Source organism: Bos mutus, chromosome 10 (assembly GCF_027580195.1).
Source record: "Bos mutus isolate GX-2022 chromosome 10, NWIPB_WYAK_1.1, whole genome shotgun sequence".
Lineage (NCBI taxonomy): Eukaryota > Metazoa > Chordata > Mammalia > Artiodactyla > Bovidae > Bos > Bos mutus.
Window position 1 is genome coordinate 79460616 of NC_091626.1, and position 17359 is coordinate 79477974.

Below are 17359 nucleotides of genomic sequence, written 5' to 3' on the forward strand. Positions count from 1 at the left end.
TTTTGTGGGCCTAGATCACTCATAATTTCCAAATTGACTACTTCCTTTGCAGAATACACACACACACACACACACACACACACACACACAGACACCCTTCATAGCACCATTTGAGACCTGTGCTAAGGGTATGTTTAGGCATTTGGTTTTCTGAGCTTTAAACTAAGTAGGGTTCCCTTGAGCGTCATTTTAAGCAGTTTTTAAAAAATCATCACTTTTGATCCCCCACCAAGTAAGTCGTAAGAAGGCCAGGATTGTCCTGGATGAGTGGTTACAGAAGAGCAGGACTAGCCCTGTGTAGACTTCCTCTGAGACCCTCTGTGTGAGAGAGGGAAGCTCCCTCCCCTGCCAGCACTCTCCTACTTCTGCTTGTCCTTTTCTTTTCAGCACTACCTGGCCAGGAATTTCTACAACCTGAGGTTCCTTGCTCTGTTTGTAGCCTTCGCTATCAACTTCATCCTGCTCTTTTACAAGGTGATACTTCATTTGGGGGCTATTTGCTGAATAGATTATATGCTTTTTTTTTTTTAAGTAAAAGGAGTTATGTTCTTAATTTAAGCAAAAATTCTAGTATCTAAGGAAATTTCTGAGACACTAGCTTCTAAAAAAGGATACTGTCTTCAGCAATGGGGGGGAATGGAGAGACAGGTTGCAAGGGAAGCCAGTTAGGGCACCATTTCAGTCGTTCAGGATTGTTCTAGTTGTTACTTAATTCTTCAGATATTTGTTGGATGTCTGCAATGTGCTACACCCTATACTAGGAGCTATAAGGTATTTCAAACTGAATAATAAATACAGTTATTTCTGTGAGGGATAAAACTAACAGTCAGCCATGATAGCTGACCCGTATGTTAGAACTATTACAAAGAAAGAATGAACAGAAGTTGGTTTCTGGATGTGGAGGAGAGGGACTCATCGAGATAAATGGAGATTTTGAACATTGGTAAGTGAATCTTGTCACTGTAGGTGCATAATACATGTTAGTAGAATGAATTAATGAATGTCATAGGTCCTGGATTCTTGACATAGTCTTTAACTGGTTGTTGTCACTTGCCTCTCCCCCTTCCTATTTAAAACCACAGATCTAATTTGTATAAAACATGCTCTTACCCACATCAGTCTTGCATTTGACAAATGAATGGCTTGCTCTTGCCCATGGTAGAAAAATGGAACTGTGTCGAAGGGCATGGTGAAGCCTGGCTTTAAACACATTGAGACTGAAGTGATTCAGACAGGTAGGCAGGTGCAGAGAGCCAGCAGGCAGCGGGATCTGCAGGGTGGCAGCTTCAAAGGCGCTGATCTGGGAGTCCCTGTGTGAGGATGGCTGTGACGTTAACAGCCCCTGAGAAAGAACAGAAATGTTTTGTGTGTGTTATGTGTGCACTTGTGCACACCTGTTTGGCTTAAGTCTCCTCCCAGGCCATAGCATTTCAAAGATTACCTCCTGCAGCAAAGGGATTGTAGAATATGTAGTAAGACATTCCTAACTTTTAAATTTGGGGCTTATTTTCAAGAGCGAGGATTTGTCTCTTAAAAATATTGTTGGAATAAAGTACTTAAAAACCTTATTCACTCATCAGGTAATATGGAGTCACTACTATTTGTACAGCAAATGCCAGCAATATAAAATATATGGGGAGAGCCTAGTGGCAGAGGTCTTTCTGGTGTTTCTAAGAAGGTGTGTATCTTGGACCAGGTCACCGAAGAACCTTTAGAAGAAGAGACAGAGGATGTTGCAAACCTGTGGAATTCCTTTAATGACGAGGAAGAGGAAGAGGCGGTGGTGTTCTTTGTCCTGCAGGAGAGCACTGGGTACATGGCGCCAACCCTGCGGGCCCTGGCCATCATCCACACCATCATCTCTTTAGTCTGCGTGGTGGGCTACTACTGCCTAAAGGTAGGTTGCCAGGCACTCGGAGGCTAATCAGAGCCCTTGGAGAACAAGTGTGTTAGTTTCTGGTATACAACAAAGTCATGCATTCGTGTGTGTGTGTGTGTGTGTGTGTGTGATTCATTCATATGTTCAATCATATATATGAATGTATTCATATTCATTCATATATATGTATATGTATACACATACACATGCACACATACATACACACATTTTTTCATATTCTTTTCCATTATGGTTTATCACAGGGTACTGAATGTAGTTCTTGCCTTTCTCTGCTTCTCCTCCCACTTCATCCGTGAACCAACAGCAGTCACTGATGCTGCACTGTGCAGTGCTCATGATCAGCCTTTGCCACCTTCCTATCCTGAGTCCTTTATTTCCTCAGTGCTGTTTCCTTGTTTTTAAGCAGCAACTGTATTTAATATCCTGTGATAAAGCATAATAAAAAGAATATGAAAAAGAATGTATGTGTATGTATATTTATGTATATGTATATATACATATATATATATCTGAATCACTTTGCTATATATCAGAAATTAACATTGTAAATCAACTATACTTCAATAAAATAAATTTTAAAAATAAAGGAGAGGAAAAGAGTAGGCAGTAACTCTTTACAAATCATTATCAAAAATTTGCCTTTTTGTCTTGGAAATACAGGAGCAGTGTGAGGGGTAGAGATATCACGAGATTTGAGAAAGCATTATTGGGAGAAACAGTCCAAGGTCTCAGGGACGTTGCCAAGTAACTAGTAGCTTCCCAGCTGATGAGAAGCCCTGGCTCTATCTGAATTAAGCTTTTGTGGCTTGTGGAGCTCTGACTATCCTGCCTTCTTATATCCTGAGATTCCAGTGGTATCCTCTGACCTTACTAACTAAGTTTGTGTGTCTGGTGATGGTTGGGACAAGTGGGTTGTTTTCCCAGTATTTCCTGTGTACGTACCTCCTTTGTGGTAGGTCTTTATAAATGTGTCACCATTTCTAGGCTAGAAGCAAAGTCATAATTATAAGAGAATGGGAAGCAATGGTAGAGAACAAGTAAGTGTGCCAGGCAGGAGCTCTTCTCAGAAGGTACGTCAGGAAGAAAACTTCAGTAGCAAAAGACTGTATACAGAGCCCAGTGGATCCTCTCATTCTAACTATTAAACCATATTTCATTAACCAAGTTTCAAAGACATGAGAATATGACCCTAGCCATTGAAGGAAGTTGGAATTTTTACCGTGTTATTCCAGCTGTTCAATATAGTTGATTGAACTAGAATAGTTTATTGTCCTTTCTAAATCTTGGTCAACCTCCAGCCTGACAGTTTTAGGATACCTAACTCATTCAGCCCTGTGATTCATCTACGTGTGGCCTTCTCACCAGCACAAGCCAGAAAGTCCAGTTTGTAGTACTGTCAGCTGTTTGAAGGCTGGGCCAAATCAGATCAGCTCTGGAGAGGGAGGTATATGAGCCAAAGGAGTGAGAGGTGATTTATTTAGCCTTGGACCCACAACTAGGCACCCTAAGAATCCCACTGCAGAGATTGCTGCCCTGACATTGGAAGGCCCATTTGTGAGATATGCATGGGAGAGGATGCTGTCATTAGAAAGCCTGCTCGAGTACAGTGTCTTCCTGCTCCTAGGTCCCTTTGGTCGTATTCAAAAGAGAAAAAGAAATCGCCAGGAAGCTGGAGTTTGATGGCCTGTATATCACTGAACAGCCTTCTGAAGATGACATCAAGGGGCAGTGGGATCGCTTGGTAATCAACACGCCGTAAGTTTTGCCCCCACCCCAAAAAGGAAAAAGGAGTTTCTACCATAAATAAAATAATACCTTTTCAGCAGCCCTGGAGACTGGTTAATATAAGCCTTCCTTTGATTTCTGGGACTTGTTTTCTCCCCTGCCTTTTCACAAAGTAGCGTCTTGTTCCTCCAACAGTTGTATGTATGCTATGCATTTAATGGCAGACAGAGGATATTATCAGAAAGTGCTTAGCATATTTAATTAATGGATCAGATGGTTCAGCAAAATACTCCCTAATCTAGTTTCCCATGTTTGAGTCATAGTGTTTCCTTGGCCCAGGAGTTTGGAGATGAAGCTGATCAGCTTCTTCAGAGTCCCTAAATGGCACAGCTGTCCTGTGACAGCAGTCTCAGAAGTCTTCTCCTAAAACAGATAGCCTAGTGGATACCAGAACTCCTCCCAATAGAATTTAATAAGCATCTCCACGGGCAGCTAAAATAGGATCGTCTGGGTGATGATGTTAAGACCTGTGGCATTAAGCCTGCCTTCTTGGTAGGCATGTGTATAATTGCTAATGTGGTAGGAAAAGGCATTGATTCTGGAGGCAGAGAGGTAGAGTACTGAGTCAGCTCTGTCACTTAGGTTCTGTGACCTAGGGCAAGGGAATCAAGTTCCATAAACCTCAGTTTCCTCTTTGTTAATAGACTGATGAGAATACTATCTCCTACAGTCCTGGGATGTCACGTGGCTGTGAGTTCCTTTCACTGTTAAACAAAAAAAATGGCCGTCATCAATAAGTCAGACAGAGAAAGATAAATACTGTATGATATCACTTATATGTGGGAATCTAAAAAATACAACAAACTAGTGAATATAACAAAAAAGAAGCAGACTCACTGATACAAGGACCAAGTAGTGATTTCCAATGGGGAGAGGCGAAGGGGAGGGGTAATTTAGGGGTAAGAGAGTAAGAAGTAAAAACGTTTAGGTGTGAAATAAGCTATAAGAACATATTGTACAACGCAGGAAATATAGTCAAATGATTAAGATTGTAAAGTTATACATATTTTAACCACAGTAAAAATTTAGAAAAGAAACGACCATCACCATTAGCAAAGGTGATGCTCTAATGCCAGTGTATTCACAATAGGGAAAATGAGAGCTGTAAGACAATGCGCTGAAAGAAAAGCAAAGCAGCAGGGCTGACTGTATAAACAAAGGTAACTTTTGAAACACGGCTGCACCAATAAAATATATACATCTAGAAGCAGCAGCCCTGACTCTTGGGGGAAGAAAATGCTGCTTATCCAAAGTTAAGCAAATTGAGAGACGCAGCTTTGCAAAGGCACCGCTGAGCTTTGTAAAATAGTCCCTAGTAAGGGAAGGCTCGACTATTACGGGAAAAAAGGTGAGAGCCTGCCAATCAAAAGCATGTTTCTGCCTGCAGGTCACTGCCAATCTCCCCACTTAAAACTAAGGGAAACTACTAAGACTAATTTCTGAGCCCTCGTTATTATAGTACAAAAATTTTGAGTATTAATTACAGAAAGCTTACCAAAGACAGATCATGTATCAGTTAACGCTTGTGTCTGTGGCGCAGGATGATATGGCCTTAGAGTCCCAGTAAAAAGACAGTGCAGTTTCTAGAAATTTATCCTCAAGAGATAATGAGACACGCACACTAAACTGTTTTGACAAGGATGGTTACTAACATTTATTTGAAGTGGCTGAAATACCCGTGAATAGGGAAATGCATGTATAAGGAGAATAGCTGTTTTAAAGCATTTCAATCAATGAACCTTTTTCTTCACAATAATGGTATCATTGTACATGTAGTACTTTGTAACCTGCTTTTTTAAAGTTAACTGTTATGTCATAGAGAGTTTTCATATTTTTATGTTGTTAAATACATATAGAAGAAGATATAGAATGCATGTCTATTTTAAAGTATAGTAATAAAATGAACTACAAATCTTTAAAATTGGAACATCAGTGAAAACTTTGAAGTCTTAGGTATTCTCCTCCCTGTCCTCCCCAGGCCCCAGCTAACCACTCTCCTGATTTTCCTGATACTTTGTTTTGCTTTAGCGTATAGTGTTACCACTTAGGTATGTGTCCCTAAACATGTGGTTTCACGTTAACTACTTTTGAACTTTATATAAATGGAATCAGACTATACGCATTGTACTGTCACTTGAATCGTTTGTTCAGCACCCCATTCAAGAACTCAACTAGGTTGATGTGTGTGGCTGTAACTGATCGTTTTCAAAACTGTGGCACTTTCCATTCGGTGAGTATATTATTGTATATTTAGCTGTTTTCCTGACAGTGGATACTTCAGCTGTTTTCAACTAGTGGCTGTTACAAACAGTGCTCTGAAGAATATTTTTATACCTGGTGCACAAGTGAGTTTCTCTAGACTAGAGGCCAGGAGACGAATTTGCTGAATAGTAGGATCTGCAGATATTTATCCTGATTTCCATTGAGCCCGCGCCCTGCGAGAGTTCCTGCTTCTCTGTCTCCTTGTCAGCACTTGTTATCCTCACATAACTTAGCTAATCTGGTAGGTGTGTAATAGCATCTTCTTGTGCATTTTGCTAATTTCTAAGAGATTGAGCCTCTTATGTTACTTTTCTTGACCATTCGTATATAGATGTATCACTTATTTATGCATTTCCCTTCTGAAGGTTCTTTGCCTACCCCTCACTTAAAGGAATATTACCAAGTGGAATTGTGCTTTCTACCTTGTAGGAGTTTACATGCCTAGTCAGGGGACAAGAATATTCAGATCAAAGTAAGATCACCTCTGTGAAAGGGGCTTGACCAAAGCCTTCTGTCACTGGCCCTTCAACATCACTTGTGGAATCCTCCACTTATGCCAAAATGTGGCCAAGCTCAGTTGTGTGTTACAGACAATTTGTATAAGATTTAAGAGAAAGGCGATATTAGTGTGGATAGAGGAAGGGTGGCTTATTTTTGTTTTATTTATTTTAGGTTCTAAATATAGGACATGAAAAATACCAAGTAGCAGAAAAATGGACAAAGAAGAAAATCAAAATAACTATTTCCATCTTCCGTAGATAAAATCTATTAGCAGTTTACTTTGTAAGCCCAGCATTTGTTTTTTGCTTTTAAGAATCATTTGGACATTTGAGAGAGAGACTGTTTCAAATATACAAAAAAAATTTTTTTTAAGATTGCTACCCTGTTGTGGGAGAGGTGGCATTTGCTCAGGTTTATTCTTCTGAGGGGTCCATGGACAGAGGGTGGCCCCCCTTCCTCATCACCAACTTGGGTGGCCTCTATAGAATAGCTCTGTGTTCCAGAGCTAACAAGAATGACTTAAATGAAGGAAGACATAAGTAGGAATGTTTGCATCAAGGGCAGAGGTTCCTTGGCTGCAAACTAGACTCAAATGGAACCTCTCTGGTAGGATTAATCTTTCTAGATAGGAGCAAAATATTTTAAATGGTTTCTGCCAACACACCTGAATGTAACAGTTCTTTCTTGACTCTAACAATAAGAAGCTATTTGCAGTGGAGCTGGTACAAGCTGCCTAGCAGAAGAAAGAAGTTCCCTCGTGGGCTTAAGGTTTGGATGGTGTAGGGACCATCTCCGAAGGAGAGAGGGATCTGATGCCTGGAGAAGGGGGAAGCTGTACCCCACAGGAATTATGCTGGAATGGAGAAGAGAGGAGAACACGCCATTAGGAAAACCCCTATGTAATTAGCTAGTGGGGATTTCCAGACTGGAAATTTCACAGTTAGGGACTTTGTCCACACTTCCCACCACTGTGACTGCAGTACCTACCCCAATTACTGCTGTAAAGTAGGCACTTGAAGTGAAAGTGAAAGTCACTCAGTCGTGTCTGACCCTTTGTGACCCCATGGTCTATACAGTTCATGGAATTCTCCGGGCTAGAATACTGGAGTGGGTAGCCCTTCCCTTCTCCAGGGGGTCTTCCCAACCCAGGAATTGAATCCAGTTGTCCCGCATTGCAGGTGGATTCTTTACCAGCTGAGCCACAAGGGAAGCCCAAAGAGGGCACTTGATGAAGCTTTATTGCATGTGTTTCCTGGCTCTTAACCATAATTTTGAAGTAGAAAATGCAAAGTAGCTTTTCAGGTGTTTCAGATGAGAACTCACCACAAAGTGAGATCAGAAATCTGGTAGACCTGTGGTGACTCTGAACTTCAATCAAATCTTGAATTCTTCAATGAACAGGACAAAACCCAAAAAGATCATAGGTCCAGACACTCGAAAACTGCCAAGTTTCTTGATGTGCTTGCCTTGATGTTAAGAAAATCTCCTTTTTCATTTTCATTTTCAGATCTTTCCCTAATAACTACTGGGACAAGTTTGTAAAGAGAAAGGTATGTCTTGTCAGGGTGGCAGGGGAATTCCATGACCTCCAAAGAAATGTAAATTTCTTCAAGATCTCCATTAACAAACATGGATAAATTTAATGCTGCTTTTATGATGGTATCACAGGAGAGTAAGTCAACAGAAAGGGTTTTATATGAACTTATGTCATTTGGGGGCTTAGTTAAACAGCTTAACACAATCACTTTTCTATGTACTAGGTTTTTTCCTCCCTTCCAAAATGATAGCCAGAAAAGCAGCTTTCACTTAATTGTCTTTATTGCTTCTGTTTTATGTGGGGGTTACTCATTCTCCTTTTGCATTTTGATTCATATCAACCCCTTGGAAGAGCCCAGAGTGCGACGTAGCTCTGGAGACATCGGGGCTGGAGAAAACACTGATGGTGGTGCATGACCTGAGCGCACCCTGTTCTCTTCTCTGCTTTAGGTGATCAACAAATATGGAGATCTCTATGGAGCAGAACGCATTGCTGAACTCCTGGGTTTGGACAAAAATGCCCTTGACTTTAGCCCAGTGGAAGAGACCAAAGCAGAGGCGGCCTCCCTGGTGTCATGGTACAGAGCTTAGGAGTTAAATCTGAGTCTGGCTGCCTAGACCCTTTGTCTTTCCAGTTGTCCTCCCTGTGCTGGAGGCAAAACTCATAATCCTGTCTTTGTTGTCTCGGGCTCTAGTTTAGCCTGTTTCTTCTAGGTTCTAATATATTGGGGCAGCAGGGAGATACTGGTTTAAAAAAATGTAAAGACAGCCTTCATGCCTGATAGAGCTGAAGGAGAAAGACATTAAAATTTCAAGATGTGTGATTCAGCCACTCTCATTCTCATGGTAACACATACAACTTCATAAAGCTCAGAGCTATATTTATAGATTTATTAAACCCCAAGAGAGAAAAAAAAAAAACAACTTTTTTCCCTTATTAAACACTTAAATCTTGACATTTATAAGCTTTGAAATGACTTGTTCCCCTTTAGGCTAAGTTCCATCGACATGAAGTACCATGTCTGGAAGCTGGGAGTTGTTTTTACTGACAATGTAAGTATGGCATCTGGGAAAGTGAAATCCTGTGCCCCCAAGTCTAGGGATGTCATTAGATGCCACAAAGAAACAAGCTATGGAGGCAGCCCAGGAAGGTGCAGGGAGTTCTCGTGGAAGACAGACAGCCTTAGGGTGTGGGGGGACACTTCTATCTCATGCAATAGTATAAGGCAGAGGGGGATCACTTGGCAATTCTTGGGTCAGTTCACAGCCCAAGATGAGAAAAAGTGGGTTTCATGAATGCCTGAAAAGCTGCTCAATTTCTTCCACTCCCCAGTCCTTTCTCTACCTCGCCTGGTACACGACCATGTCAGTCCTGGGCCACTACAACAACTTTTTCTTCGCGGCTCATCTTCTGGATATCGCAATGGGCTTCAAGACTCTGAGGACTATTCTGTCCTCTGTCACTCACAATGGCAAACAGGTACGGGGTTTATACTGGTGCAGAATGGGAGGGACCAAGACACGGATAGGAAAAATCATAACCAATAACAGGTAGTACACTAGTGTATGACAGGAAGATATGTGTTGTAGTGTATAACGTGCCTTTCATGGTCAAACGCTTGAATGAATAGGGATTGGTTTTGCAAAATTGCAGCCAATTAAAAGGAAGAAGACCTTGATTCAGAGACCTTTAACATTTAGATCAATGTATGTACTTAGAAAAGTCACTAGGTACTTCTGATGGAAGTATGGAAGTGAAGTCGCTCAGTCATGTCCGACTCTTTGTGACCACATGACTATAGCCTACACGCTTCCAATTAAGAACCAATGACAGATATCTGTGAAAGTGAAAGTGTTAGTTGCTCAGTTATGTCCGACTCTGCAACTCCATGGACTGTAGCCTGACAGGCTCCTCTGTCCATGGAATTCTCCAGGCAAGAATACTGAGTGAGCTGCCATTGCTTTGATCTTCCTGACCCAGGGATTGAACCCAGGTCTCTGGCATTGCAGGCAGATTCTTTACTATCTGAGCACCAGGGAAGCCCCATAGATATTTATCTACACACATATATACAGCTATATGCAGACATACACAGCTATATATACATGTATGTGTGTATGTCTATATATATCTGTATAGTCATTGCTCTATATCCAGTCTCATCAGTATCCAGTCTGTCTACTACAGAACTGTCAGGGTCAATCCCTTCATTAAAATTCGCAAATGGCTCCTCCTGTCAACAAACTCCGTAGCATTTTACTCCTCATTAAGTGCAAATCCACGAATGAGACATGTTCCCTCACATCTCTAAATCTTTCTAGGAGAAAGGAGAAAAGAAGGTGAAGTTAATTACAGCCATTATAGGAAACAGTACGGCAAGTCCTCAAAAAATTAAGTATAGAACTGCCATATTAATCCAGCAGTTCCACTTCTGGGTATATATTTCTCTCTCAAGGAAATGAAATCAGTATCTTGAAGAGATACCTATATTTCCATGCTCATAGCAGCATTATTCCCAACAGCCAAGATATGAAAACAACCTATATCCATCCTGGATAAACAAAATTTGCTCTGGACATAGAGCAGAATATCAGTCAGCTATAAAAAAGAAGCTTTGTCATTTGCAGCAACATAGATGAACCTATAGGGCATTGTACTTAGTGAAATAAGCCAGACACAGGAAGACAAATACCATATGGTGTCATTTTATGTGAAATAATAAACAAGGCAAACTTCTAGAACCAGAGAGTAGGGCAGTAGTTACCAGGGGGTGTTGGGGGAAATGGCAGTATTGGTCAAAAAGTACAAACTTTCAGTTATTAAATAAATTAGCTATTTAGTTATTAAATAAATAAATAAATTGGGGATCTAAAGTAAAGTATGGTGATTACAGTTAAAGCTACTGAATTGTATACTTGAAATTTGCTTAGAAAGTAGCTCTTCAGTGTTTTCAACACACACGTACAGGAAATGTGTGAGATGATGGACGTGTTCATTAACTTGAGCATGGTGATCATTTTATAATGTATGCATATATTGTCATCACATTGCACACCTTAAAAAACGAAAATTCCAACCAGAAAAAAAAGTTAAATTAACTTTTAAGTGTTCTAAAATGAAAGGGTGCTAGATCATCAGATATTATGATGGTTTATTTCTTCTAGGCTTCTGGTAGCAGCAACAGTTTCTTGGTTGTTTCTTGGTTGACACTAAAAAGAATGGAGGGAAGGTAGAGACAGACATTTGCGGCCACAAAAGCTAAAAGTCTGGGGAGGTGATAACAGAACCGGTCATACAGATGTTTGCTTAGAGCGGTACATTCTTCCTTACAGGATCTGGAGAGAAATAGCATTGTGTATCATTTTTCCATGTGTGTCTTGGGAAGTTTTATCCTATAAAAGTGGCCTCTCCCAAAATGTGATTTATGGAATGCCAGTTCTCCAATATGTTTTTTTTTTTTTTTTATCAAGAGAATTATTTTCTTCCCCTTTACTCAGATATTGAAAGCTCACATTTTGTTGATTTGGCTTAATGGCATTATACAGCAAAAGTACACCTTAAATGAAAAGTATAAACAATCATTTTTTTTATATGGGCTTGCTGACTAAACTCTGACAAGATGGTTTTTAAAAAATGTGCCTAGCTTGTACCATGTGCCAAGTGTTGCAACAGGCTCACAACCAAAGTAGATGTTATACTCACTTAAGAGAATTGAGACTCAAGAGAGGCTATTTCACCCAAGAGCATTTTAGCGCTTCTGTCTGTGAAGTCTGCTATTTAAGATATAAAGTTACTAAATTCATTGTTCAAGAAGTCACTGAATACGTCAGTTCTGGTACTTATCTTGCCCGCTTCCTTCTGTGTAGCAACTTGAGGGCAAAGATTTTATCTTGTTGATCTTCACCAAATGCAGCCCGACACCTGTTCCCTGGCGTAGGCCAGATGAGCAGGTCTTCTGTAGTCTTCATTTATGGTGCTTCCTACAAGCCAGGAAACAAACAGGCCCTATGACGCCAGCAAAGGTCCAAGGTAGGTTTCTTCATTATGAAAGATGTCACTCTGAAGTTACTGTAAGAATTTTTATGGTTGAGCAAAGCTGTGACAGTTACCCAGTTCATGGTTCGTTATGAAATACTGTGATGTGGGGATAGATACCCACCAGCCCAAGGAATCTGTAGTTTGCATTTTTTACAAATGTTATTGAAGTATAGCTGATTTATAGTGTCATGTTAATTTCTTCTGTACAGCAGTGTGACTCAGTTTTTCTTTTTATTGAAGTATAGTTGATTTACAAATGTGTTAATTTCATGCAGTTTCTTTAGAAGCAGCATTAGAACTTAGTTACCAATGGGGGTAGGGAAGGATAAATTAGAAGTTTGGAATTAACAGATACAACTACATATAAAATATAAACAAGGACTCACTTTATAGCACAGGGAACTATACTCACTATTTTGTAATAACCTATGGGGAGAATATGAAAAAGGATATGTATGGGGGTATGTGTATAACTGAATCATTGTGCTGTACACCTGAAACTAACCAACATTGTGAGTCAACTACAAATAAATAAGCAGCAGCTACATCATGAAGCTTCAGGTCATTGCTCTCTCTGTAAAAAACCAAAGTAACCACCCTTAGAGTGCCGTGGCTCTGCTCATCCTTCAGTCCCACATGGCTTACACGTGCCCCTGTGCAGCACCCCAGGCGTTAGTCTGCCCAGGCGGTTGTAGCAATGTACAGTAAGTCCCTACATACGGTGTGCCCTGTGTGCCAGCTGCTGTCCACTGTACTTTTCAAGGTGCTGTAAAATTTAAAATGTCTTATTTTTTGTGTTTGTTACGTATTATTTATGTGAAAAGTATTCTAAACCTGTTACAATACCGTACTATATAGCCAGTTGTGTTAGTTGGGTATCTAGGCTAACTTCGTTGGACTTATAAATACCCTCGTGGAATAGAACTCATTCGTACCTAGGGGGCTTACTGTACTCAAGACTGGAGGCTTAGACAAGACATTGATTTCCTCTCGGTTCTGGAGGCTGGAAGTCCAAGATCAGGATGTGGGTAGCTTGGTTTCCCTGAGGCCCCTCTCCATGGCCTGCAGCTTTTTCACTTTATTATGCTTCAGTGCATACCTGGTATCTCTCTTGAGTCCTAACCTTCTCTTCTTGTTAAAAAAACCGAGTCAGATTAGAGCAGTGCTCACCCTAAGAGCCTCATTTTAATTTAATCACCCCTTTAAAGGCCCTAAATCGTCTCTTTAAAGGCCCTGTCTCCAAAGGCAGTCACATTCAGAGGTGCTGAGGATTAGGGCTTCAACATATGAATCTCAGGGACCCCATTCAGTGCGTGAGAGCTCATCATTACTCTTCTCCCGACAAGCCTGTTTTTCTTCTCTGGTCTCATCTCTCGGCATCTGGAGTGTTACAGCCACTGTTCGCGTCCCCTCATCACTCCACTTTCCTGTTTTCTGGGAGTCTCCCACCAGCCTTTTAAGGTGAAGACCCACTTCTCTTCCCCCTCTCTCTTTGCTCCCAGTTGGTCCTGACCGTTGGTCTCCTGGCCGTGGTGGTTTATCTCTATACCGTGGTGGCATTCAACTTCTTCCGCAAGTTCTACAACAAAAGTGAAGACGACGACGAGCCCGACATGAAGTGTGATGACATGATGACGGTGAGTTCCCTGTGGGGCCGCCCAGCCTGGCAGGGGCAGAAGGGCTGTGGGCAGAGTGGCAGCGTGGAGACAGAGCATGACAGAGATGAGAACAGAAAACTGATGTCTGGTCCAAAAGCGAGGCGGGCCCTGGGAAGACAGAAGTGCTGGAATATGCCACTTGTCTGGGTCCAGGTGGAAGGAGAAGCACACAGGTAGGCGGGTCATCTACCCACATTTGTGTGTGGTGAAGATGTGAGTTAACCTACGTCTGTATCTCATGGAAGTGAAGTTTGGATTCTTTGCCTTTGAGAGCTGGGAGCAAAGAATCCCATGAACCTGGCGCTCAGTGTATTTCAGCAAGCCAGTGGGCCTTCTTTCAGAACACATGTCATCTGAAAAATGTCACAGCAGTGGGATCAGGTCGGGGCAGCAGGGTCCTTTCAGGGCAGCCTCTGCGGGGCTAGAAGGGCCTAGCTGCAGCAGCATCTCTAGACATTTATAGGGACCAGATTTCAGGAAAAGAATGTGTGTATTAGAGACCAGTGACAGTACACTGCTTCCCTGCCCACACTGTGATCATTTCTCCGGAAAATGAGGGCACTTTTTGGCTAAAAACCCTCCATATACCTTCTCAGGGCAAGCACTCCTGACACATCAATACTGCAGTTGCTGAAGCCCCAGCGTGGCCACCCAGGCTCTGTGCTGCCCCTGGGTTTTGATTTACGAGCCCTTAGATTGCTTCCCACACTTGCATCCCAAACCCATCACAGCCAGTCAGGAGACGGGGCAGCCTGATCTGTGAACCCTACCTGGTGCATGCGTGCAGCTTGGGAGGAGATGCTCTGGGGAGCCCCACGCTCCCAGGTGTGCGGAGAATGCAGGAGGAGGGCAGCCTTTTCCTGGAGGCTGAGACTTTAAGATTAAATGAGATAAAATTCATATCTGGCCTATGCCATCCTCCTCAGAGCCTAAAGTCCTTTTATCTTATACACGCCTAGAGTGAATTCTCACGTGTGTGTCCAGTAGTTCAAAACTGTTTTTTAGAAAAGGAGCAAAAAATATCATTTAAAGGCTACATGGAACAGCAATCTTTGCATCTTTATAGACACCTGGGGGTGCAAGCCCAGAGTTAGCGGTATGAATATTATTGTGAAGCGTACCCTTCTCCTGCCTCAGGGCTATCATATTTTTAATTACATGAATGATCAGACCATCTCCATAACAACAAACGAAACTCTGCAGCTTTTACTCAAATTGCCATGATTTTTCTTCTAGTGTTACCTGTTCCACATGTACGTGGGAGTGAGAGCTGGAGGTGGCATTGGTGATGAAATTGAAGACCCTGCTGGGGACCCGTATGAAATGTATCGCATCGTTTTTGACATTACCTTCTTCTTCTTCGTCATTGTCATCCTGCTAGCCATCATCCAAGGTATGCTTACCAGTTATGTTGTATTTACGGGGCTCAGTCTAGTTCTCTTTACCTTTCTGCATCTATCACTTAATTGTTTTATGTAAAGAGGTTTGTGCATTCACTTGTTAATTCAAACAAGACATTTCTAGACATCTACTATATAGAAGGCCAAAGATATACCCAGGCAGTGATACCAGAAACTTGAACATCCTTGCAGAGGACCACCCTCCTTCACTGCCAAATCTGAACTGATCATTTCCATCTTATTCTGCTTCCTAAATATCTCCTGTGGTTAGTATGGGCCCTCATGATTTCTGCCCTGATCATTTACCTCCCAGGCAATCGGGTGGGGAAGGAGCAGAAAGAGGAGCTGTGAGTGTGTGACATGGTTTTTCCTTCTTGGCAGGGAGAGGTACTGGTATGTTAGTAGCTTGTCAGGAATTAGAGAACGATGGTGACAGATTTAGTTTAAGTCATGACAAGTCGAGAGACCTATGAGCCATAGAGGTATTGAGGACCAACAAGCAGTTAACTCTAATAGGTCTTTTAGGAGACAAATCAGGAATGGTATAAGGTAAAAATATTACATAAGGACGTATAAAATAAGTATTAATGAATGCAAAAATAAAAAAAATGGGATCCATTAGTGGTGGTGGTTGAAGATGTGGGTGTAGAGATTTCCCAAAAACAAAAGCAAAAAAGCTGAGGAGGAACCCCAATTGATACACATCAGTGCCTAAGGGGCTAGAAGAGGAAGAGCCAATAAGGAAGACAGAAAAGGAACAGCCCAGCAAACAGCAGGACAAGGAAGGAAGGATGAGAAGAAAGAGTCAAGGAGGAGTGAGTAGTTAGCATCAAATATTGCAGAGAGGTAGAGTAAGAGGAACCATGAAAAACGATTAACCAGGATGCAGCATCTGAAAACACAAGTGGGTTTTTTTTTTTCTGATTTTGGTTTAATTGTATCATTCAGCTTCATAATTCCCCTTTTTATTTTTTAAACAAAGTGGCCTCTGCTCTGAACTACTAGACAGGTTATGCAAAGCATTGTTTTCATATTTAAAATTCCAGGTCTTATTATTGATGCTTTTGGGGAGCTGAGAGACCAGCAGGAACAAGTGCGAGAGGATATGGAGGTACCTACAGTCCTACTAATCCCAACTCCATTTTGGTATCTCACAGCAAATGGATTTTTTAAACAATAGGTTCTGCTATTCCTCAGCCCTAGGCAAAACTACTACCCAAGTTTGTTTTCCATGCCTGTCCTTTTATCTGTGCCCATCCACCAGCTCTGGGCATTTCTTCTGCTCCACCCTCTGTGCCCTACCCTCCTCCCACCTGCCGCCTCTGTCATGCCCCAGGCTTGGGCGAGAGCAGGTACCCTCCACTAGCCAGAAGCTAGGTACGTGACGCTGTGGAGTAGGTGACTAATAGCCTGAAGCACAAAAGGGAAATATTTTTCAGTATCTCTCAATTCAGAGATCATCACCCTTTTTCCAACTGCCTGTAATGTCACGCCTACTCACGCCTTTTCTGTTATTTTTCTCAGACTAAATGTTTCATCTGTGGGATTGGCAATGACTACTTTGACACAACGCCTCATGGTTTTGAAACACACACCCTGCAAGAGCACAACTTAGCCAACTACCTGTGAGTATCCTTGGTCAGCGGAGGCGACAGGGTTGGGGGGAAGGGCAGTGGGTTAAGTGCAGTTTACGTCTTACAGTTCGCGCTCTGCTAATGTCTCTTCCTCCTTGGTCTCTGGAAAGTAGGCGCAATCAGGAAAGAACTTGCAGGAGTCCCCATGAGCCATATCTTTGCCATATACCCTGCCTCTCCTGTTTTCCTAGATGTGTGCAGACTGTTTCTCCACCTGGAATTAGATCCCATCCCTTCCCAAGGTCTTGTTAGCTCCAGCAGGTTGTCTCTTGGGGATTTTTCCTAGCACCTTATAATATTTTTTAATCCTAAACAAAGAAAAAAGGCTATGGCCCCACTTTTCCTTCTCTTCCAGAAAAAAATGGAAAAGTGTGCCTGTTCACAGTCTCCAATTTCTCTCTCTCTCCCACTCTCCTTAGAACTCACTCACTCTCCCCTGCAGTTGGCCTTCCTCTCGACCAATTCCTATTTGCTCTTGTCAAGGCAGCCCCTGACCTGCACGATGCTGGATTCCAGGGTTAATTTCCAGGCTGGGTTTCTTTAAGATGTGTGTGTTTTCATATTGCTGTATCCCAGCACCTGAGGCCTGGCACCCAGAAGGTAAATAATAAATATCTCATTCGGGCAGAAGGTATTCAGAGTCT

General features: G+C 41.9%; 1 protein-coding gene across 1 annotated transcript in view; it reads left to right on the forward strand.

Moving 5' to 3' along the window:
* Positions 1 to 17359, forward strand: part of RYR3 (ryanodine receptor 3) — a 457031-nt gene that overhangs the window by 436191 nt on the left and 3481 nt on the right. Inside the window, 11 exon segments of the mRNA XM_070378270.1 lie at positions 388 to 474; positions 1697 to 1897; positions 3525 to 3655; positions 7956 to 7998; positions 8435 to 8562; positions 8977 to 9037; positions 9318 to 9464; positions 13526 to 13660; positions 14918 to 15074; positions 16128 to 16192; positions 16606 to 16706. Of these exon segments, the coding sequence (XP_070234371.1) occupies positions 388 to 474; positions 1697 to 1897; positions 3525 to 3655; positions 7956 to 7998; positions 8435 to 8562; positions 8977 to 9037; positions 9318 to 9464; positions 13526 to 13660; positions 14918 to 15074; positions 16128 to 16192; positions 16606 to 16706 (1256 nt within the window).